The following is a 24,328-nucleotide window of genomic DNA, read 5'->3' on the forward strand; positions in this document are numbered from 1 at the left end:
GATTAAGGGCAAGCTGCTGTATCCACCACTAAAATTCCTGCTTGAAACAAGGAAGGAGAAGCACTCAAATTCAGAGGGTGGCAATGCTGAAGCCAAACTGACGAAGTACCCAGTGAAGCTTCTGTATGTGCAAGTCTGGTAAAATAGAGCAGTGAAACGGAAGAGGCTATGAATCCCAGGACTCAAAAAAACTCTGGTTGGAATAGCAGGCAGAGGAAGAAGAGACTTGAAGAAAGCTGCCAAGAACATAACTTTTAAGAGCCTAACACTGGCACTGCCTAAATCCTGCAACCCAGATACACATGGTCCTGAGAGGGAGTCAGGACAGACTTCCGAAGTTGAAAGTTAACCCCAGACTTTGAAGGAGAGATATGATGACCTCCAGATCCTATAACAGGGCAAGTGGCAAGAGGAGCCTGAAGCAACAGATTGTCTAGATATGGAAAAACATGAATGCCTTGGAGCCTACAAAAGGCAATCACAAGTAGGCATTTTGTGAATATCCTTGGGGCAGTAGAGATGCCAAAGGGCAAAGCAGAGAATTGAAAATGAAAGAAAGGAACAGAGAAACACAAAAGTTTCCTAAAAAAGGGTGAACAGGAATATGAAGGTAAGCATCCCTCAGAACCAAGGACACCGGAAAAGCCTGGAGTATTAAAGAAAACAGTGTTGAAGATTAAGCATCCGAAAAGAAAGATCCTTGAGAAAGGTTTTTAGCAAGGAGAGATCCAGAATAGGTCTCCAAATGCCTTCCTTCTGAGGAACCAGGAACATCCTCAAGTAAAAATCCCTTTCCTACTTGGGAAGGAGGGACACACTGAATATTTCCCTAGTCCACTAGGGACCTAAGGACCTTTGAGAAATGAGGAAGTTGTTCCAGAAGAGGTTGGGGAATCCCTGATAAAGGAGGGAGAGACTTCCACACCATGAAGTAACCTTGACGGATGAGCGAGAAAACCCAAGAATCCGAGGTGATGACATGTCAGTTTGGAAGACAGAGGGATAGAGGAAGGGACAAAGGAACCTGGTCGAGGGTTAAGGGGGGACACACGATGTCAAACAGAAGCAGGATGGTCAGATAAAAGAGGCTTCTGGGCCACAGAAGCCTGAGAAGATTTAGCAGGAGGAGCTCGCCTACCACCTTTCCTGCCTTTATTGGCCTGATGAGGCTTACCTGCGAACAAAAGCAGGCCTAGAAGGGTAATGCCACTGAAACTTAGGGAAAGGAAATGTAAAGGTATGTATAAGGTCCTGCAAAGCCTTGCCTTCTTCTTGGCGAGACAGACATGAAAGCAGCAGTCCCAAAAAGACTTTTAGTAACCAAAGGAGCATCCAACAACTTGGCCTTAATGCCCTCATGTAAAGACTGTAGGTGAAGCCAGGACACAAAGGCAGCAGCTCTGGAAGTGGCATCACAGCTGCACTTGATAGAGTGGCGAGTCACTTGAGAAGTAGAACCCAAAACAGATAAAGTGACAGACCTACCTTTAGAATCAGAAATAACCTGACAAGCCTAGGCAATCAAGGCCAGGGAATATCTGGTCATATAGGTTTGGTGATTGACATCCGAAAGGCCAAAGTAGCAGCAGTGTACACCTTATCAATCCTCCTTATTGCCCTATTATCCTTATCTGAAGGCAGAAGCCTGGAAGAGGGCAAAAGCTTAGAAGGCTTGTCAGAGGAGACTGACACAGGTTTAGCAGAATACTTGAATAAAATTTGACATTTCTCAGGAACCTTATAGAACATGCCAGGTTTCTTTGGAGCAGAAGGTGGAGAATCAGGAGATTTAGAGGCAGCTATAAAGGTGTAACAAACCAGCCAACACAGGAGGTACTGCAGAAGGTTTAAGAGTGTCCACCTGAAGCAAATCATAACTTTTCTGGATATCAGACACCTGAGAAGCATCCCATTTAAAAGTGTTGCATCATTGTAGCTACTGAGTTCCCAAAGCACAATTCCTCAAAAGGAGAATCAGGACTAATGGACTCCTCTTTGTCCGAACCATAAGCCAAAGGCATCTGGGAGGAGTAAGACAAGGACCCTTCATCAGACTCATCTTCATCTGAGGAATTGGGATCAGTAGGTCATTTGCAAGAAGTTAAAGTCCAAGGGGGAGTAGGCGCAGAAACCCTTTAGGAGGCTTCAGGGCCATTAAGGCATTAAACATGCCCTGAGTAAACTCCTGCCATTCCCACCGAGGATCCTTAGGGTGTACAGAAGAATGCTTAGTCTTCTGCTTTTTCTTGGTAGGGATGTCAGCTCTAACAAACACTGGAGGTTGCGAACCCTGACAGGATTCAACAAGAGTACCCAGAACCTCTTCCCTGACCAGAATCTGTGTAATCCTTCTAAGGCCCTCTGAGATAACCAACTGCAATTCCCCCATCGACATCCAGAGCAGACACCTGAAAAGACTCTGAGGATGTACAAAAGGAAGGATCCATGATGGTCTCCAATGGGGTCACAACAGAGGAATCTGACAAACTGGACAGCCTACAGGGCTATCATCTGCTTCTAGAGAAATGTCTGGTGTAGGCTAGACAGCCAAATACTCCAGCTGAGATTTCTTGGCCTCATTCTTACTTAAAAGTACCTCGGGGTTGACTGACTCTGCCATGCCACCCTGGGTTAACAGTTTAAGCCTCTGGTTCTCAAGACAGATGGCCAAGGAAGACAACCAACATCTAAGAGTCTTAGGCAGAAACTCTTTACAAATGTACAGGATGTATGGTTGTCAGAAGCACCTAAACAAAAAAGACACTGTTCATGATGACCCTTATGGTGAATCAACCTCCCACACTGACATTTTCCCCTCTTGGATGACATGAACTCCAGGTAACCAGAAGAGAACAAGACCAAAAGAAAAAAAGAGACCCCAACAGAGCACCTTATCTGATGGCTAGGTATTCAGCACAGCAAAGGGTTTTCAGATCAATAAGCAATGATGGCACTCGGACTGGCAACTACACCCTGGACGTGGAGGATACATGTAATGTATGGTGCAAACAAGAGCTAAAGGCTTTGGTACAACGGCCAGATGTTGGGCTATTTTTGGCAGGAGTTCAGCAAAGTGAAGAACACTGCAACAGTGATATGAAAGGACATTCAGTGTTCATTAAATTTCGGGTTGAGGTAGAAAAGTGGAAGACTACCCAACAGGCATCTAGGGACCAGACGTTAGCCAAAAAGGTGGTGAAACATGTTTCATCTTATAAGACTTCTTGGCGGAAAAGTCTGCTTTAGAAGTCTTATCTTCTGTATGGGACCATCAGACTTCCAAGGCACGACGTGAAACATTCACTTGTACCAAAACAGTGGGAGTCTTGATTCCCCCTTCAGAAACAATAAAATGGGTTTCCACAATGTGCTTCTGAGCCTAGGCATCAGTGTAAGCTCTCACGAACTGGTCCAGTCAGATGCACCAGTGCCTACAGGAATGGCAGCCCCCAAAAGGGCATCATCAGAGGCCTGCAGACAAGTAGGTTTTCAGCCCAAAGACAGTGAAAGCATAATGAGAACTGGCACACACTGACCAAGCTGAGAAGTTAAATACCTAGCTTGTGTCTCCCATATTTCTTTCTGTCTTCTCCTTACATTTCTACATGTGAGGGACATTCAGGAAATAATACAACCCTGAGAAAGCCACATCACTGAGTGAAGGCCTCAAGTTTCTTTTGATTGAGGTAGACCTACAGAGAAGGCTACCTACTTCAAATATTTTAAGGGTAAATTTCTGAAAGCTGCAACACTGCTGGATGCTGTGTTTTGGTCCCAGCCAAAACATACAGCAGCAATGGTAACTGTTAATAGAATATTCCTACTAATGCTCATCTTATGTGCATTAAGAAGATGATGAGGCTTGGGTGTTCATTTAAGTAGTTTATTGACTGCGGTGGTGGTGCTGCAGTAGCGCTGTCACCTCACAGTAAGACGTTGTCCTGTTCGATTCTCAGCTAGAGCATCTTGTGTGTGGAAACATGCATGAATGGGCGTACCTTCGTTGAAGGTTGTGCGTCAGGGCCTGCAACTCGGCACGTAAAAATCTACTGCCAATCATTAGCGGACCGGAGTTCCGCTGTGACGACCCCTAACCGGGAAAAGCCGAAAGACACAACATTGTATACAAACACATCAGGATGGATGGCAGGAACATTAAACAAACTAGCTACCTAAGTAGAATACTTGCATGCTCTCACTCTGGCTGCTTACTACAAAATGGCACTTGCTTGCATGTGCTCAGTACTTATAAGCATGTGCCCACTGACTGGAATGCTTCTTAAAGATATATTACACACTCTGATCTGCATCCTCCTTTACTAAGCTGTCTCATATAACAATGAGATTTCAATAGGCATGCAATTATACATACACCAATAAAGAAAAACAAGTAATGTCCAGGTTGCTGTGTATCTGGAACTAGGTTACGGGATGCGACCTGATCTTGTAATATAATAAGACTGGGTTTAGCAACAGGGACAGTCACTAGGGAATGTCCTCTGTAATAGAGCAATGGACAAGTCAGTTTAAGAACTAGAGTCTTTGTCACAGGCAAGATGCTGTAACGCTGGTTCAGACACTGGTAACAAATGCTTCTGATGTCATCTGAATTCCATTCCTTGGGATTGGCTCTTGACACAAACCTTTCACAAATGCTATGCGACCAAAATCTTTTGATGTCTGCATCCTCACTATCTCCCCTTTTTCAATGAACTGAGCGGTTTGCTAGTTTTATCATAGTAGGACTTATGGAACAAATGGTTTTTCAACAATTGGACTTTTACTGCTTTGCTGTTCTTGGCACATGAAACCAATAAATTACTGCTGATTGGTAGTGTGATTCTGATTTGTCTCGACATAAGTCTGGGCAGGTGAACCAAGATGGTTATCATGAGGAATGTTTCTCAGATTTAAGAAGTTTAGAAAAACATCGGTATTATCACGTCCAGATTTCTCTAACAGTTGTTTTGCACTTTGAACTGCATGTTCAACCAAGCTATTTGACTGAGGGGATTCAGAACTACTCATATTATGAACAAAGTCCCACGTTTCTGCAAATTTCTTGAACTGCTGACTTGTAAACTGTGCACCAATGTCAGAAATAACACTGTGTGGACTACCATGGACAGAAAAATGCCACTTTAAATTAGTAATGACAACACTGGAAATTAGGTTGAGAAGCAGGTCAATATTGGGGTCTATATTAGAACATCGAGGTTTCAAACCTTCGAATGTTCTAATATCGAACCCAATGCAGCGAAAGCTTAAAATATCGAAGCAGCAGAAACCCCAATTTTTTCCTAGGGAAAGAATTCGGTTGTCCGTTTCTGTTGCTTCGGCATTTTCAGCGCTGTGGTGGAAAGTTACGGGTCGGTTTCAGGTAAGTGTGCGATTGTGTGGATGTGAGGGTTGGGGCAGGTTAGGTGAGTTAGGGTTAGGTATATGTGCGATTGTGTGGACGTGAGTGTTAGGGCGGGTTAAGTGAATTAGGGTTAGGGAGCAGATGTGGTGAGTGTGCGATAGTGACGGACCTTAGGGTTAAGGTAAGTGGATAGTTAGTGGTGTGTGTATAGTTTAGTGTAGGGTTAGGTGTAATATTTTAGGTGTATGTGTGTGGATTGCTGTTTGTTTGGTGTGCTTGTGTTGTGTGTATGTGTTTTGGAACAGCGATTTTTTCCCCTAGGAAAATAAAATCGCTGTTCTGACAGTTCGAGATTGCAAGCTTTCTCTTACATAAGGACGATTAATCACCGCTTTTTTAAGCGGTCAGTGATGTAATATAGACCCCAATATTGAACTAATTTGAACTGCAGTAACACCAAGTAATGCTGAAGAGTTGAAGATTTCACTCAATGAGGTCTGTGGCTACTGTCGAGCAAGATAGTTCAGGAATCTGGATTAACTGAAGTGGTTCTTTCTGTTGATGCAGCTTTGTACTATTACATACTGAACAAGATGAAAGTACTTTCTCAATATCTCTTGACATAGAAGGCCAAAATACTAGATCTCTCACCCTTCTTTTGGTAGACTCAGTTCCTGGGTGGTCACAATGGAAGATCTTAGTGTACGCTTGTTGCAAATACTTTGGAACAATCACTTAAGGACCTTTCATGATGATACCATTGTCTGACAAAATCTCATCTCTGTATAAAAACATGGTTACACTTCTACTGGTAAACAAGATTGCTTTAAAGGCCATCCTTGACTGATAAAGAGATTTAGCTTCTGGAGAATTGGATCTAAAGCAGAGTTCTGAGCTCATCAAGACGTGTGGAAGAAAAGTTTCTCACTTCCATGACCTCAAGTTGCTCACTGTTATGCTGCTCTGTGGTTTTCCTGGGTGATCTGGATAAGGTATCAGCAAGATAAAGAAGTTTGCCTTTTGTGTAAACAAGACTGAAATTGTACTTTTACAACTGGAGCATCATCTGTTGCAGTCTACCTGGAGCTGTATGCATACACTTTCTCAAAATAGTGACTAAAGTTTGGTGATCAGTTTCGATCTGGAAAGGTCGACCATAAATATAATCATGGAACTTCAAACATGCAAACAACTGCCAAAAGCTCTTTTGCAATCTGGGCATATTGCATCTCAGTCTGGGTAACAGTCCTCTTTACACAGGCTACTGGTCTAACGTCTTGAAGAAAGACTACACCAAGACCAAACTAAGAAGCATTATAGGAAAGAGTAACTGGTTTGTGAACATCATAGTAGCGGAGATTTGGTGGGATAGCAATTTTCTGTTTCAGGACATCAAATACTCTTTGGTGCTGTTCTGACCATGACCAAATTGCATCTTTGCGTGTCATCTCCCTCAGAGGCACTGAAAGTTGGCTTAAATCTAAAATGAACTTGCCTAGACAGTTGACCATACCAAGAAAACGTATGTAGGGCTTGAACATTGTCTGGAGCTGGCATCTCGAGAATTGCCGTTTTGTTTGGAAGGATCTGGTCATAAGCCTGAACTGGTAAACATGTGACCAACGTAAGTAACTTCATGTAGCCTGAATCAGCATTTCTGAGGATTCAGCTTAAGATTCACTTCATGTGCTCTTTCCAGAACTTTCTTGAGGTTTCTGTCATGTTCAACTTCACCCATCGCCTCCTACTAGAATATAATCTACTATAACAGAACATGGACAGCCTGGAAATATTTGCTCCATTGCACTCTGAAAGACTTTACTGGCAGAATTTATTCCAAATGGCATTCTCAGAAATCTGTATCTTCCAAATGGTGTACTGAATGTGGTTAACAATGATTTTCAGTCAAGCAAAATTTGCCAGAATGAACTCTTTGCATCTAAGACAGAAACAACAGTGGCATTTGGCATGAGGGCAGCAACCTCTTTACACGCATTGGATGATGAGACCTTTTTAATGCTTTGTTCAGATCTTTTGGATGAATACATATTCTGATATCATCTGAGCTTTTCTTGTAAGACACCACCATGGAGGATACCCATTCAGTAGGTTCTTCCACTGGACAAATTACTCTTAGCTGTACCATTGTCTAGCTCAGCTTTGACTCTGCTCTGCATAGCTACTGGAACTTTTCATGCTGCTCTGATAACTGGGCTGACCTCTGGGTCTAATTTCATAGAGAACACAACTGGTAGTTTGGCCAGTTTGTCTGCAAAAATACCAGAACACTCAGAAGAAATAGTTTGGGTGAAATTGGAGCTTTTGTCATACAGGCTTACATGGTGGACCCTCTTTATTAAATGAAAGCAGTCCCATTTTCAAATGGTCTCTGAGGCCTAATAATGACTGCACATGTCTCTTGACTGAAAAACTACAAGTCATAACTGTTCCCAGCCAAATAACATGAAAGCACTACTAAGCCTTTGGTTTGAATCTCTTCACCACCATAATCAACAAGCTTCACACACACTGTCAAATCAAGTTGTTCTGTAGCTTTTACTCTAGCAAACTTTTCTGTTGACATAACACTGCACTTTGAGCCAGTATCTACTTTGAGCTCTACAGGACTCCTATTAATCCAAACAATATAAAAGATTTTGTTCTTTGCCCACAAATCTACTGCATTGACCGTTTCACCAAGCACAGACACACCAACATAAAAAGTTGGGTCACAGCTTCTAACTGATAAACTTGCCTCTTGAAATGACCTGTTTTAATAAAAAATGTGTCTTATTTGATTTACAAAACCTTCTGAAATGATTCCACTTACTGCAAGAACACCACTGCTGACCAAAAACTAAGCACTTTTCTCTTTTGGGTTCATGATTACCACCACAATTACAACAGCTGACTAAGAAGCTGGGTGGGGCATATGTTCTGACTTTGCTGACTCACCCATATGCTTCACTGAGCATGTCCAGGAATTTTACTGGAAAATCTTGGTGTTTCCCCAGAGATTGTTACAGGACCTGAAGTAGCTGCCATGTGCTTGGGCCTGTTTCTTTTAACCACGTGCTGCATATTATCAACATGAGCTTTGTCATTGTGCCTTCCACAGCTATTCTCATCTGTAAACATACTTGTGTGCCTTTCTGTAAAGCTTGTATATCTGACAAATCTCAATGTCCTTATTTAACGTCAAATCACTGTCTTGAAGCGAAATCTTTCTCACTGTGTCATTATTAATACCACACACAAGCCTGTCCTTTATCAACTCATCCCTCAAATCCCCAAATCTGTACGTTCTAGCCTTATTTCTCAAGTCAGTTATATATGCTGCAAAAGTTTCACCACGCTTTTGATCCCTTGTGTAAAATAAGTGCCTTTCCACTGTAGTATCTGTTTGGGGGTTACCCATTTCTATAAATTTACGTCTAAGCACTCTGGATCTTCCTGCTTTTCAGCCAGTACCACAATATGGTGCACTTCCCCCTCCCCTGCAAACAAAGCAGGCGCATACACAAATGAACATGGTCTTTCAATGGCCACTGAACCAGCTAAATTAAGCAGAATAAATGTCTTTGTACGTGCGTCTTTGTCAGAAAAGAGCAGCCTGAATGAAAACATTGTATTCCTGCTCAAACACGCTCTAATTTTCTGTAATATTGTTATCAAACACAAGCGGTGCAGGTCTGAAACCCTTCTGACATGCCCACAGATTATAGTAAAATACAATGCAAAATCACCCTTGTAATTATGTACGAACATTCACACACACCAGGTACTTGTGATAACATTCAAATGCATAATCAACTCTTCGAAATACTTTACATTGCAAAATATGCTTTGAAGCAACTGTAATTTGCGAAATATTCTTTGAAATGACTGTACTTTGTGAAATAACTGCACTGTATAACTGCACTCAAATACTGTACACCCTTGCAAATACTTTGCACACTTCGGACACTTTGAATTGTTTTAGTTAATATGAAAAGCAGTACATAGCAAAAAAATACAGTAGTTTTCCCTTTTTTGTACATTTTATGTGATTTGAGTTTTGTTTCAAATTTTTTTGTAATTATTTCAAATATTTTTATCAATATGTCACAGTTTTGGACATTTCTTTTAATAAGAAATTCATTTTGAGCATTCTAAGTGCTTTGTTTTACATTTGTAGCGAAAGAAATCATTTAAGCAAGTTTTGGTACCTGGAATTTGTTTCTGACTTGTTTTGCGAGTCGTTTGAGCAGTAGGGATGATCCACTCCTGTATATTCTTAGACTTTTAACTGGTTGCCTCACGGCTGTGACTCAAGATCCCATTCTGACACCATGTCACTTGTCTTATGCGTAATTAAGAATTCGACGAAGCTTGGGTGTTTAAGTAGTTTACTGTATACAAACATCATGATGGATGGCAGGAACATTAAACTTAAATGAACTCTCTCTGACTGAACATATACTTACATGTTCACACTCTGGCTGCTCACTCAAAATGGAACTCTTGCTTGCATGTGCCCACTGACTGGAACGTTTCTTAAAAGTATATCACGCACACTGATCTACACCTACCACAGACGCACCTGACATTCTGGGCTGCGGAAGATAAGGCTGGCATCCCATTTCCTGCAAAATACAATCAACAGCAACAAAAGACTACCAATTTAACATGTGAAGGAAGAAGAATGGCTCCCCAGTAGGGTACTTATATGGTTCCAGCAAGAGGTGCAAATATGCAGAGAAGATTCACTATCGGTTATGCTGAAGTCTCAAGCAGTATGCAACAAACTGCAGCAACAAAGTTCTAACACGGCATAGGTGGATACTAATTTTATACTGGTAGTATCTTGATATTCAAAGTGAAGGGCATCTGCTAAACCTATGGGGAAGGTTTCTGAGTTAAAAAGAACATCAGGAATGACTGCAGTTATTTAAGTCCCATTAGTTAAAACTACTTAAAAAATGACCAAAACAAAGAACATCTCAGCAAACAGAGCAGAGGAAAAGTACAGTTGTGTACACTTACCATAAATGTAGATGTTAGAGTGTTATTCACTGTTGCAGTCATTACATTTGGGTAATCCTGCTGGCAGGTTGCCCTCAGTCGGCCTGAATTCCAAAGTCTTGGGTCCTGCGCCAGTTGCTGTCGCCCCTTCCCTGACGTCAGGTCATCAGGGGTATAAAATAAGCAGCAGATGCCATTTTCTTCAGTTTTTCTTGCCTCAGATGTCAGGTGCCCCCTAAAAGGGTAGGCAGAATTTATAAATATATAAAAATACATGCACCAATATAAACTTTACCTTCATCTACAAGCAAATACACCACATAGGTCATATAAATCAGAGAAGGAAAGATAAGTTCCAGCAGAAAAAAGGGGGATGGCGGGTGGGTAACCTGGACTGCAACAGTGAATACACTCTAACATCTACGTTTATGGTAAGTGTACACAACTGTACTATGTTCTTCATGTTTCACTGTTGCAGTCATTACATTTGGGTAGAGTCCCAAAGCTATGGTTGGGAGGCTGGAGCTAAACAGCATTAGGAGCAGCTATGAGGCCCTGCAGAACTGCATTGGCAAAGCCTGCCCTGGTGGTGTTGTCTGTCTATCAGTAGTTGTCCCGGATGAAGTAGGTCCTTGAAGGCTGTCAGGGCATTTTGAACAGCTAGCATCTCTTTTCGATTGGTATGTAGATGCATTTGGTTTGAGGATCATGTGCCCTGAATGAGTCTTCCTGCCATGTGGGCCCCCCAGGCATAATCTGATGCATCCGTTATTAGTGTCTGCCTGGCTGGGGGTAATGTGAATGGCTGTCCCTTGTTCTGGTGACAAGCCTTCGCCCATCATTGAAACTCCTGTTGTAGGCAGGGGATGAGAGTAATCATTGTTTCCAGGCTGTGGCAATGTTGAGTCCAAACACTTTTTAGGTACCACTGAAGTTTCCTCATATGCAGTCTTGCATATGGAATTAGTAGGATGCATGATGCCATGAAGCCCAAAGCCTGCAGAATTTTTTCCTGGGCCTTTGTTGCCAACATTTTGAAATAGGTAGTCATTTGCCTTTGTTTGTCTGGCGTGAGATAAGCCATCTGGGCAGTTGTATTTAAGCTTGCACCCAGGAATATTATCTCTTGAGAGGATACTAGTTTTGATTTATTTTCATTGACTGTGTACCCTAGGCATGTTAGAAGTCTTTTCACAAACGCCAGATGTTGTAGAAGAATGTCCTTGTTCTCTGCTTGAATTAAACAGTCATCCAAGTAAGGATATATTTGTATTCCTCTTTGTCTGCAGAATGCAATTACTGGTGCCAGGCAATTTGTAAAGACCCTGGGCACAGTAGATAAGCCAAAGGGCAGTGCAGAGAATTGGTAATGCATTGCGCCAGCCTTGAATCTGAGGTATCTTCTGCATGATTGTCTGATTGGGACATGCAGGTATGCCTCTTTCAGGTCTAAAGTTACAAGCCAAGCATTTTTGCCCAGCATGGGCAGAAGCTGTTGCAAAGTCAACATTTTGAATTTTGGTATATCCGGGAATGTGTTCAGAATAGATAGATCCAGTATTGGTCTCCAGGCTTTGTCCTTTCTGGGTACCAAGAACAGTCTTGAGTTAATATCCTTGTCCCTGCTCTTGCTCTGGTATTTGTTGAATGGCCCCTATGGCCATGAGGGATGAGACTTGTTTTTGTGCATCTGCCCATTGATTTTTTGGCAGATCTGGCCAGCCGTTTGCCTTTGGCAGGGTATGGAAATGGAACTTGTAGCTTTGTGACACTATATTTAGAACCCACTTGTCCTGGGTTATAATGTGCCAATTTTGAGAAAAAGTGCTAATTTTCCCCCTAAGGGTGCTGCCAGGAGGTAAGTGCTTGGTGCAGGCAGGGGGAAGTCATTGGGACTGTTTCCTGTATGGTTGTGATTTGTCTTCTCCAACTTTGGAGGTAGAAGCACCCCATTGCTTTGACCTGTATGAACCTTGCGCCTGGGATCTGCCTCTAGGGCGTCTGGATCTGCCCCTTTGAGGTCTGTCTGACACAGGAAAGGACCAATTCTTTGTAGGCCAGTGTCTACTAAACCTAGGTGGCTGTACTTGTAAAAAATCTTTGACAGTTTGCATAGATTTAGCTTTGTCCTCCATTTTCTTTAACACCTCTTCTGCCTTAACACCAAACAAACTATCATGCTGTAAAGGTGCATCTAATAATTTAACTTTGACATGATCAGGCAGATTTTGTTCCTTTAACCAAGCATGCCTCCTAATTACAGAATCCTTAACTGCAGCCCTGCAGGAGGCCTCCAAAAAATCAAAACCACATTGCAAAGTAAGCTTTCCAGCCTGTTCAGCTGCATGCAATAAATCCTGCATTTCCTTGTTTTCTGCACATTCAGAGTTTAACATTTTCTGTTTAAGTAATGCCATGACATGTTGCTGATATTTGAGCATATGAAACTGACAGTTTAAGGCCCTTATAGCTAAGGTAGCAGATGTGTAAACCTTTTTTCTCCATTTATCCAGTGCCCTAGAATCTCTGTCAGAGGGGGTAGGGTTTTTTGCAGCGGAAGCCTCAACTCCTTTGGGACCCTGTGAAATAGTTTCTGGGTCTGCAGCAGGGTTTTTAAAAAGGAATTTATGAGAGTCAGGAACCCTGTAGTATCTGTCAGGCTTAACAGGAGCTGGAGGTAAGGAGTCAGGGGTCAGACTGGACTCCGAAAACACATCATCTACAATGTCTAACACAGGTGGAATGGCTAGAGGCCTGTGTTGAGGTAGTAAAAGGAAGTCCCTGAGCCTCTTTTTAGATTCTGAAAAATCTTGGCTCTCCCAGAGGAAATGCTCCCTCATGGTGTGCAAGGTTTCTCCAAAAGAATAGTCCTCTGGGGGAGGAGCTGAAGGTATAGATTCTTCAGCATCAGAATCCTCATAGGGGGGGAAGAGAATATTCCTGATCAGAAGAAATAGAAACCTGATCTGAAGATTCATAGTCTGTCTCTTGCCTAGGCCTCTTATCAGGAGGGGGATGGGAACCCCTGATCAAGGTAATCAAGTCTTCGGCCAATTTGAACATCTGTTTTTTGGGCATAGAGGCCTGACCACATGGCTCTTGAGTTTGTTTCTTTGCTTTAGAAGGTGCTTTAGTCTTTGCCTTTAAAGCTGAAGTTGGTTTAATGTAAAGATGCTTAGGTCTGAATACACCCTCAGAAGCTGGTGCCTGCTCAGCGGCTCTGGACCCATCTGAAGGAATAGTGTCCAAGGCTCCAATACCTTGAGTTTCCAGCAGCATAGCTGACTCCACGTGGGAGTCGGTAGCGGCCTGCAACTCTAAAGTAGCGGGCGTCAGAGGCTGCAAAAGCACCTCACTGAGAACCGGCGAACCGGTGACTGGCTTAGGAGAAGCTTCGTCGTCGGTTTTGGGCCTCGGTTGTTTCTCTCTCTCCCTTTCTTTGGTCGGATGGCTGTCCGACGACATTTCTGGATAATTAAACCGGCGTCCAAAATAGGTAAAGCAAAATCATACCGACGCTTAATAGTGAGTTGGTTAAATCTAGCACAAAACCGACTACCAGAAACGTTGTGATCAGGGCCTAGGCAAGGAATACAGCAAGAATGAAAGTCCTTATGAGGTATTTGCTTTCCACTAGAAATACAATTATTTACTTTTTCTGACATCGGTCTGGAACAAGAAAAAAAGTTTCCCCAATGGGCTACTTAGCTTTATTGAAGACTTCGGATCTGAAACTCGAACACGAAAATCTCAGGAGTCGGCCGACCGGCACTTGCGAACTGCTTCCGCTTCGGGCACCGTGCAGCAAGAAAGACTGAAGAAAATGGTGCTGGCTGCTTATTTTATACCCCTGATGACCTGACGTCAGGGAAGGGGCGACAGCAACAGACACAGGACCCAAGACTTTGGAATTCAGGCCGACTGAGGGCAACCTACCAGCAGGATTACCCAAATGTAATGACTGCAACAGTGAAACACGAAGAACATCAACAAATATCAAAATTGTAATGAAAGTGATCTCAAATAATATCCAGTGACACAACCTGAGTAACCTGCAGCAGGAGGTACAACTCCCTGGAATAATTACCATCTAGAATTTGATATCCCTTACATGTTTTTTAAAGTCCTAGAAGTGAAGTCTCCAAACACCTTCAGGAATGGCAGGGCAGGAAATAAAACACCTGGCCTCCTTCCACAGGAAGGATGGTCTCTATACCTCATTTGAAGAATACAGTCTGGACCTGTCTCAAGAGCCACGCAGGCACAGCCTAATATCTAAGCAAAGTGTTTTTTGGACTAAGCCCAAAGAGCTTTAAGATGTAGCTACTGATGATTACATTAGAAACACCACTTCAACAACTCTCACTATTTGAAAGAACCCTGGCAAACTGCCTATATCCCCTTAGTAAAAGGCATGGGCTGTAAATAAGATCAAGTCTGTCCAGTCACTCAGATGACCTTCCTAGACAACTTGATTAGGATTGCAGGGGCTGAAAAAGAGGGTGAAGATTTATCAGATGCCTTCAAGCGATTCTCATTTTTGGGGGTGGGGGGGGGGGTGATTCCCAAAGATGAAGAATGGGTTGAGGCAGTCTAGAAGAGTTGGGGCTGGCTATTATGCCCTGCAGGACTGTGGTTGCAAAGCCAGCCCTAGATTTGGAAAAGAAAGGCAAGATGGTAATGCTTGAAGGTATGAAGAGAGCTCCAAGTTGCAGCTACCAGAATGTCCCTGGTAGGGACTCCTCTGAGAAAGGCTGTAGAGGTTGAAGTTGCCCTAGTGGAATGTGTTCTGACCCCCTGAAGGGGTGGTTTCCCATGGTGTTTGTAAAAGAAATGGACACAGTGGGCTATCCATTTGGATATGGTTTGTTTTGATATGGCCTTGTCCTGTGCCCCTGGTGCAAAGCTGACTAGTAATTGGTCAAATTTCCTAAAGGGCTTAGTCCTATCAAGGCAGAATCTGAGCTGTCTGTGCACATCTAAAGAGTGCAGGATCCCTTTCCCCCTTATTTTGAGGATTAGGGGAAAAAGGTGGGCAAATGAACAGATTGGTTGAAAGCCACACTGGACACCACTTTAGGCATCAGAGTAGGGTTAGTCCTGAGGGAGACCCTGTCTGCATGAAAAATGATGAAGGGTTCCATAGCCATAAGTGCTTGTAGCTCAGACACTCTTCGAGCTGAAGTGATGGCCAGAAGCAAGGATGTTTTCCAAGATAGGAATTTTAACTCTGCTGATGCTGCAGGCTCAAAGGGGGGGGGGGGAGCATGAGCTTTTCCAACACAAAGTTAAGGTCCCAAGCAGGGGTAGGGGCTCTTCTTGGTGGCCTTAGGTTGTTAGCCCCTCTTGGGAACTGCATGATGAGAGGGTGTGAGAAGAGAGGTGGCTCAGCACTGTAATGAGCAGAGATGGCAGAGGCATGGATCTTAATGGAAGAGAAGGATAGGCCCCTGTGGGAGATGTTATTCGTGTTTCACTGTTGCAGTCATCACATTTGGGTTATCCCTGCCAGGGTAGCCCTCGGCAGGCCCAAATACCAGAGACTTAGAAATTACTGGTCCGGTGGTGGGTCGTCACACTGCATCTTCAGTTCAAAGCAGAGCAAGATTTGCTACTGCTGTCCTACAGGATATGCATTAACTACATCCACTTAATGGGTGTGGGAGAGTAATTGCTTGTGAGCCTTTATCATTGATAAGTAACACTGCACCTGAATAAACAACAGATTTTTGAGTAAGTTGAGTAACTAGTACTGGGTCGTCTGGCTTCAAGTTTGACATCCAGTACCTGCTTGCTTAGGCTGGCCACTGGAGGAGAAGTCCAGGAATAAGCCAGACTGCAAGGTTCAGGGTCTGCAATTGCAGATGCAAGAACTGTCCCTCCTGCTGAGTCAGGAGAGTTGGGATCTGGGGGAGGTGCCATGGAGGCAGCAGTGACAGACTGCGCAGTAGTGGGTACCAGTGTTGGCATGGCCAGGATTGCCCTTGGTCTTTCCTCCCTTACCTTGAGTAATACTCTTGTAAGAAGAGGTAGAGGGGGAAATGCATAGATTGACAGGTTTGCCACTGGACGGATAGGGCATCCACTTTCCAGGACTTGCTGTGAGGTTCCCTGGTGCAGAATTTCCTGAGCTGGTAGTTGTAGGGGGAGACAAATAGGTCCACCTTCAGGGTACTCCATTTCTGGGTCACAAGGCTGAAGGTGTTGTGGTTTAATTGCCACTCATGTGGGTCTAGGAGATTTCTGCTTAAGATGTCTGCCAAAGACTTTTGGTTGCCTGGCAGGAATTGAGCTTGCAGGTGAATATGCATGGCTGAGGCCATGTTCCAGAGGGTCATGGCTAGCCTGCTGAGTGGGTTCTCCCCTGCTTGTTGATGTGCCACATCACTGTGGTGTTGTCGGTTTTGATTAGTAGAGACCCCGGAGAGAGTAGGGATCTGAAAGCTGTCAGAGCGTGCTGTGCAGCTAACATCTCTTTTTGGTTGATGTGCAGATGAATTTGATTTGGGCTCCAGTACCCCTGAATGCACCTGCCGTCCAGATGTGCACCCCAGACAAAGTCTGATGCGTCTGTGGTTAGGGTCTGGGCAGCATGGGGTTGTGTAAAGGGAAGCCCCTTGTTGTGGTTGCATGCTGCTGCCCACCAAACCCACTTTTTCCTTAGGCAAGGTATCATAGGTATGACAGTTTCCAGGTCCTAAGAATGTTGGCACCAAAGACTGTTTAAGTACCATTGAAGTTTACTCATATGTAGTCTGGCATATGGAATTAGTAGCATTCAGGAGGCCATGAACCCTAGAGCTGGCAGGATTTTCTTTGTGGATAACTGGGTTCTGGTAGCCATTTGAGAGAAGCAGCCTGTCAGATAGGCTTGTTTTTCTGGAGTAAGGAATGCCATCTGAGATGCTGTGTCCAAGATTGCTCCCAGGAATACAATTTTTTGACTGGGGACTAGTTTGGATTTCTTTTCGTTGATAGTGTACCCCAGGGAGGTTAGAAGGTCCTTTACAAATGCCAACAGCTTTTCCTGACTGTCTGCCTGAATCAGACAATCATCCAAGTACGGGTAAATATGAATATTTCTCTGTCTGCAATAGGCAATGGCTGGAGCCAGGCATTTTGTGAAAACTCTGGGAGCAGTGGATAAGCCAAAGGGAAGTGCAGAGAACTGATTATGCATAGATCCTACACTGAAACGTAGACATTTCCTGCAGGAGTTCCTAAATGCGATGTGCAGATAGGCCTCCTTTAGGTCTAGGGTGGCTAACCAGGCATCTTTGGACAGCATAGGGAGAAGCTGCTGGAGAGTGAACATTTTGAATTTTGGCACCACCAGGAAGGTGTTTAGAATGGATAGATCTAGGATTGTGTGCTAGGTGTCCTCTTTTCTGGGTACCAGGAAAAGTCTGGAATAAAAACCTTGGCCTATCTGTTCTGCAGGAACAGGCCGAACTGCCCTTATGGAGAGCAAGGACTGAACTTGGTTTTGTGCCTCTGCCCACTGGTTTGGAGGAAGGTTTGGGAACCCTTTAGGGGTTGGCAGCATGTGGAAAGAAAATCTGTACCCCTGGGATAGTATGTTGAGGAGCCATCGATTGTTGGGGATGGAGGTCCAGTTTTTTGCATGGTGAGCAGGTTTTCCTCCTAGGGGCACGAGCAATTGGGCAGAGGTGAGGGGAGGAGTAGAGAAGTCTTTCCATAAGAGGGTGGCTTAGCACTCCCTGTTTTAGAAGTGGAGGTACTCAATTGCTTAGATCTCTGCACACCCAGAGACTGTAGTCTGGGGGGCCTGTTTCCCCTTGGTCTAGTTTGAGGTGGCCTTGAGGGGGCTGGAAAGGAGCAATGTTGTGAGGGGCAATGCCTACTGAATCTTGGAGGCTGCACTTGCAAAAAAATCTTTGTCTGCATAAACTTAGCTTTTTCTTCCATCTTTTTAAAAATCGTTTCTGCTTTGGTGCCAAACAGATTGTCCTTGTTCAGAGGTGCGTCCAATAATTTTGATTCGACATGGTCTGGCAAGGTCTGCTCCTTCAGCCAGCATGCCTTTTAAGTACAGGACCTGCGAATGCTGCCCTGCAAGATGCTTCTAGGGCAGAAAACCCACATTGCAGGGTATGCTTGCTGACTTGGCTTCCAGAATGCATAAGCTCCCGTAATTCTTTATTTTCTGCTCAGTCAGGGAAGGTAGATAATTTTTGCTTAATAAGTTCCATAGTATGTTGCTGGTATTTCAGTATGTGGAGCTGACAATTTAATGCTCTAATGGCAAGAGTTACAGAGGTGTAGACTTTTTTTACCCCATCTGTCTAAAGCTCGGGAATCCCTGTCTGAGGGGGTGGGATTCTTAGCTGTAGTTGCTTTTACTTCTTTAAGTCCTTGGGAGATGACCTCTGGGTCAGCAGCAGGATTTTTGAAAAGAAATTTGTGCGAGTCAGGGACTCTGTAGTACCCGTCAGGTTTCCTGGGAACAGGGGATAAAGTATCAGGAGTTGGACTGGATTCTATAAAGACATCATCCACAACATCCAGAACAGGAGGGATAGCTAAGGGTCTGTGCTGTGCTAAATCTGAAAATTCACAAGTCTCTTTTTGGATTGAGGATAATCCTGGCATTCTCAATGGAAATGCTCTCTCAAGGTATGTAGGGTTTCTCCAAAATAAAAATCCTCTGGAGGGGAGGCAGAAGGAATGGCTTCCTCTGCATCTGAATCCTCACAGGCAGATAAGGGCATGTCTTGATAATCAGAAACCTCACAGTCGGACTCTTGGTCAGATAAAGCTGCTGGGGATAAATCTTTTTTTCTTTTATCAGGGGAAGGCTGGCTTCCCCTAATAAGCATAAGGTCTTCTGCCATTTTAAGCATCTGTGACTGTGGCAAGGAAGCAGGTGCTTGAGTTAGGGTCATTGGTTTTTTAGGTGCAGCTCGTACTCTTGGCCTTAGAAACTTGGTAGTTTTAGAAAGAACTGAAGATGCGAAAGAAGTCGGTTTGTGTCAAATATCTGTAGTGCGAAGAACTTCCTCAGAAGCCGGTGTGTGCACAGTGGCTCCGGACCCATCCAAGGTAGAGACATCCGCAGGTTCCATAGTCAAAGAAAATCCGCAGGTTCCATAGTCAAAGAAAAGTCGTGTGGGTCTCGGTAGCGGCCTGCGAATCCATCAAAGCGGGCATCAGGGGCTGCGAAAGTGCCTGAGTACAGGCGAACTGGCGACTAGCTTAAGGGAAGCGTCGTCGGCAGTTTTGGACCTGTGCGGTCTGTCTCTGTCTGTCTTTATCTTTACGTTTTTTTCCAATCGGTAGCAGACAGCTTACCAAAGCCATTTTGGAATATGGAGATAGAGAACGAAAGTATTTAGCTACAATAAGGGCCCGATGATGAATAGTTCGGGCGTTGAACAAAGCACAAAATCGGCAGCGAGGTACATCTTGGTCTGGGCCTAAATAGGTGACGCAGTAAGAATGGAAATCTCAGTGTGGTATTTGCTTTCCACAGGTGAAACAATTGTTAACTTTTTCTGACATAGGTTCGAGCAAGAAAAAAAGATCCCCAACGGGGTACTTAGCTTTAGAAGACTTCAACTTCAATTCCGGAAATGAAAACTCAGGTAGCGGCCGACCAGCAGTCGTGCAAACTGCTTCTACTTCAGGCTCCTTGGCAAGAAAGACTGATATAATGGCGTTGGCTGCCTGTTTTTATACCACTGACGACCTGACGTCAGTCCTGAAGCGACAGCAACCGACGCAGAAATACTAGGCCTGTGGTATTCGGGCTGACTGAGGGCTACCCCGGCATGATACCTCAAGTGTGATGACTACAACAGTGAAACACGAAGAACATCAGCTTGAGTATTAATACTCTAGCACAAAGGCACCTGCTTACCAGAAGCAGTACTGTCATCAGAGGCCAGTGCAGGGCTTAACGCTGGAATTAATGTGTTCCCTTTAAATGTGCAACTGCAAAGTCAAGTCCTACAACACAAACAACCAATTCATGTCCAGTACCTAGGTCTGGTCTCTAGACCTCGCCACTGCAGAAGGAATCAGTGTGCCTTCCTCAGTCTAGGCTAACGAGTCCTACAGGACTTGGTAGTGTGAGAGGCTTGAAGAGAACAGTACTCAATCCTGTGTACTATCACCATTCTCACACTAAGGGACCTCAAGGGACTGCTTAAAGGCAGAACATTTGTTGGCACTATACAGCCATTTGGCCAAAGCAGAGGCAATGCAGGTGCCCTGGGATGCATCCTTCAAGATATATGCTGGGGGGCATCTCTCAGGGTTTCTGTTGAAATGCCAAGGACTATAACTGTGATCCTTGGAAAAGTGACTAAGTGAGAATATGGTGGATATATGCCACGTCCAAGGCTGAGGTACCATGGAGTGCCCCCCCAACTAGGGCATAGAAGTCTTGAGATAAGTATAGGTAAGAAGCAGGTGTGGGGAAGAAAAAAGGGAGCGTTAAGAACCCCTACAAAACACTTTACCTGACAAAATATTTCACCACTTCATGCAGATGCTGTTACTAGTAAGTGAAGAACAGGTTAATTAAGAGCAGATGCTGACCCCATGCAGTAGGGGTGAAGGGACAACAAAGCCCCCTTCGAAAAATACCTGAAATGTGTAACAGCAACTTTCAAAGCTTGCTGTTTTTAAGTTTAAAACTGGAGTTTATTTTTCAAATTGTCAAGATTTGCACTTCTGACAGGAAGTAATTTGGGAGGACTCTTTTGCCCTTGGGGTAAAACTATGCTATCACAGATGCAGATTTTTGACTAGACATACTGTCTTTGACCGCCTAGCTAGATAAAAACTTGATTAGTTTCCTTTTTTTAATAAATTATGCAGAGGTACTATGTTTTTAACAGTCATACTTATGACACAAATGTGTGGTTTACCTCTGCATGCTCACATTAAAAGCATCATAATGCTAATCTATGTCATGGAAGTCTGTGCCTTATGTTTTAACAATTTATTTAAAGGATACTACAAAACATTTTTTGCAGATTTAAGTATTGTTCATACTTCTTGTACGAGCCATATTCAGACACTGCTTCATGTGTGGTAAAGGTCACATCTTTTTCTTCCCTTTTTTTTTTTTTTTGTTTCTTCTGAAGTTACCATCAGGACGGCAGTAATACGACAGGGAAGCATACATATAGGACAGCTGAAGGAAATTTTAGGTGATTCACATTCACTGGTTGGTGGCTGACCTTTTTCCAGGAAGGTAATTCTACACTGCACCAAAAAATATGCAATTCACCCAACCTGACTGTGCAGTTGACAGATAATTAGCACCATTACTATATAATTCTTTACTTCTGCTTGAAGGCAAAATTTAATTTTGTTTCACTCACCTTGAATCCAACATGCTGTACAAATCCACTTGCAGCTTTAAGTTGATGTAATTTCTGTTTCTTCAGTTTTTTCAACCCTAGCAGCTCTTTGTACTCTGGTAAATGCCGACATTCAGCTGGAATGCTTTCTTCATCCTAAAGTACATAAAGATAGAAGGGTTATACTTTTATTTAAATACAAATCTTCTGATACTTTACATTTCCATGACTGTCACTAAAATGTTCTTTTGAAAATGAACAGTTATCAGCTGCAATCCATACAGAAGTAGAGTCATGTGCTGAACCTTCTCCACCTGCAGCATTTATTTACATGAAAAAATACATACACTGCATTCTATTTAATTACACTTTGTTCACCTCTTTTCATGGGACACCCAAGGTGGTATTCATATGGACTTAGGCAAATATGACCAGGTCAGCAGATGGTCTTTCAATCCTAAGGCATAAGCAACATTAATACCCGATTTGCTGTTTTCCATTTTGCATGTATGTATGAAGTATTCCATTAGCTATCATGATAGTAAAACTCAGAGGGTATGTCATGTACCTCCATTTAGACTACACAAACGAATCTAAAGCAGCACAGATCAAATGGACAATACAGTGACATTCAGTGTAAGACGTACATGACAACAGCTTATCTCTTATTAGACAAACTAACAAAAAAAAGATAGGAAAAAAAAAGTGTACTTAAAGGCAACCAAGAAAGTACCGTCTGTATTAGTAGACTCAGAATAACAGGAGACTTTTGAGGATACAGTCTGCACTAGTAGACTCGGTATCATAAGAGACTTGTGAGGACACAGTCTGCATTAGTAGACACAGTATAACAGGAGACTTTTGAGGATACAGTCTGCATTAGTAGAAAAAGTATCATAGGAGACTTTTGAGGATACAGTCCACATTACTAGACTCAGTATAATAGGAGACTTTTAAGGATACAGTCTGCATTGGTAGACTCAGTATAACAGGATACGTTTGAGGATATAATCTGCATTAGGAGACACAGTATCATAGGAGACTTTTGAGGATACAGTCTGCATTAACAGACTCCGTATAATAGGAGACTTTGAGGATACAGTCTGTATTGGTAGACTCAGTATAACAGGATACTTCTGAGGATACAATCTGTATTAGTAGACAGACATTGAGGATACACTGTATTAGTAGACTCGGTAAAACAGCAGACTTGACCATGCAGTCTGCATTAGTACACTAAGTACTGCAGTACAATTTCCTTATCCACAGTAATTAGTCACAGGATGGCATCTGTCATTCTTGCCAGACTTTGACAGCTTTACAGACCTCCCCAGAGTACAGCTGGTCTCCTCTCCTAGCCCACATCATTGGTTTGATAAACACAAATAGAGAGAAGGACCTACACTTTTCTGTTCTTTTTTCATAGGAAGATTACTGGTACATCTGCCTCAGGATCAAACAGTGCTCCCAGTCATCAATCTGCAAAGCACTTATATGCTCCTTTGTTGTTGCACTGCCAATACCCTGGAGAACTAATCACTTTTTTTGGCTGGTTTGTGATTTTATATTTAATTTGCTTCATTCACCTAACAGATATCAACCCATGGCAGTGGAAAGAAAGCCATTAACCAAAAGGAAAGGGGTGGGAGTTTACACTGCAGCAGTAGTAGTTACTCAACTTACTCAAAAATCTATTGTTATTCAGGTGCAGTGTTACTTATCAATGAAAAAGGCTCACAAGCAATTACTCTCCCACACCCACCAAGTGGATGTGGTTAATGCATATCCTGTAGGACAGCAGTAGCAAATCTTGCTCTGCTTTGAACTGAAGATGCAGTGTGACGACCCACCGGACCAGTAATTTCTAAGTCTCTGGTATTTGGGCCGGCCGAGGGCTACCCTGGCAGGGATAACCCAAATGTGATGACTGCAACAGTGAAACACGAAGAACATCTTCCCTCATAATTTCAATAACTGCCACAGGATCTGTTATATCCACCTGAGCCACCATCATCTTGGGCAGATGGGACCTCTGTTTAACACCTCTTCCAAAGGACTGCACACTCAGGAGTGCAGCACCCCCTAACGCTGCACTGCAGTGTCAGTAATGGGAAAAGTACAGTTTTGTACCTACCATAAATGTAGATGTTCGAGGATCCACATTGCTGCAGTCCTAACTATTGGGTAGTCCGCTGTCCAGTCGGCCCGAATACCAAAGTATATGGCTGACGTCGGTCAGGGCGCATTAGACTGACGTCAGCACGTCAGGGTACTAATGCGCATGACTGACGTCATATCCTCAGTCTTTTCTTGCCCCAGATGTCAGAAGACCCTAAAAAGACAAGGCCCAATATACCTGCACCAAAAAGATGTACAATATATACAAAAATATCAGCATATAACCTCACCTACACAACCACCCCTAAACACAGAGGGGAAGGAGGGAGGGTAAATTGGACTGCAGCAATGTGGATCCTCGAACATCTACATTTATGGTAGGTACAAAACTGTACTATGTTCTTCATTCCACATTGCTGCAGTCCTAACTATTGGGTAGAATCCCAAAGCAGAGGTAAGGGAGGCTGGCAAATCATAAAGAAGCAGGAGCTGACAACATGCCTTGCAAAAT

General features: G+C 43.4%; 1 protein-coding gene across 4 annotated transcripts in view; it reads right to left on the minus strand.

Annotated features, from left to right (window-relative positions):
• The window catches only part of ZZZ3 (zinc finger ZZ-type containing 3), a 1,369,419-nt gene that overhangs the window by 57,591 nt on the left and 1,287,500 nt on the right, over positions 1-24,328 (minus strand). For all 4 annotated transcript variants that reach the window (XM_044085855.1, XM_044085854.1, XM_044085853.1 and 1 more), the window contains one exon: positions 21,721-21,855. In XM_044085855.1, the coding sequence (XP_043941790.1) occupies positions 21,721-21,855 (135 nt within the window). The remainder of the gene's footprint in view (positions 1-21,720; positions 21,856-24,328) is intronic.

This window comes from Protopterus annectens, chromosome 10.part0, assembly GCF_019279795.1.
Source record: "Protopterus annectens isolate FY-2018-M chromosome 10.part0, PAN1.0, whole genome shotgun sequence".
NCBI lineage: Eukaryota > Metazoa > Chordata > Ceratodontiformes > Protopteridae > Protopterus > Protopterus annectens.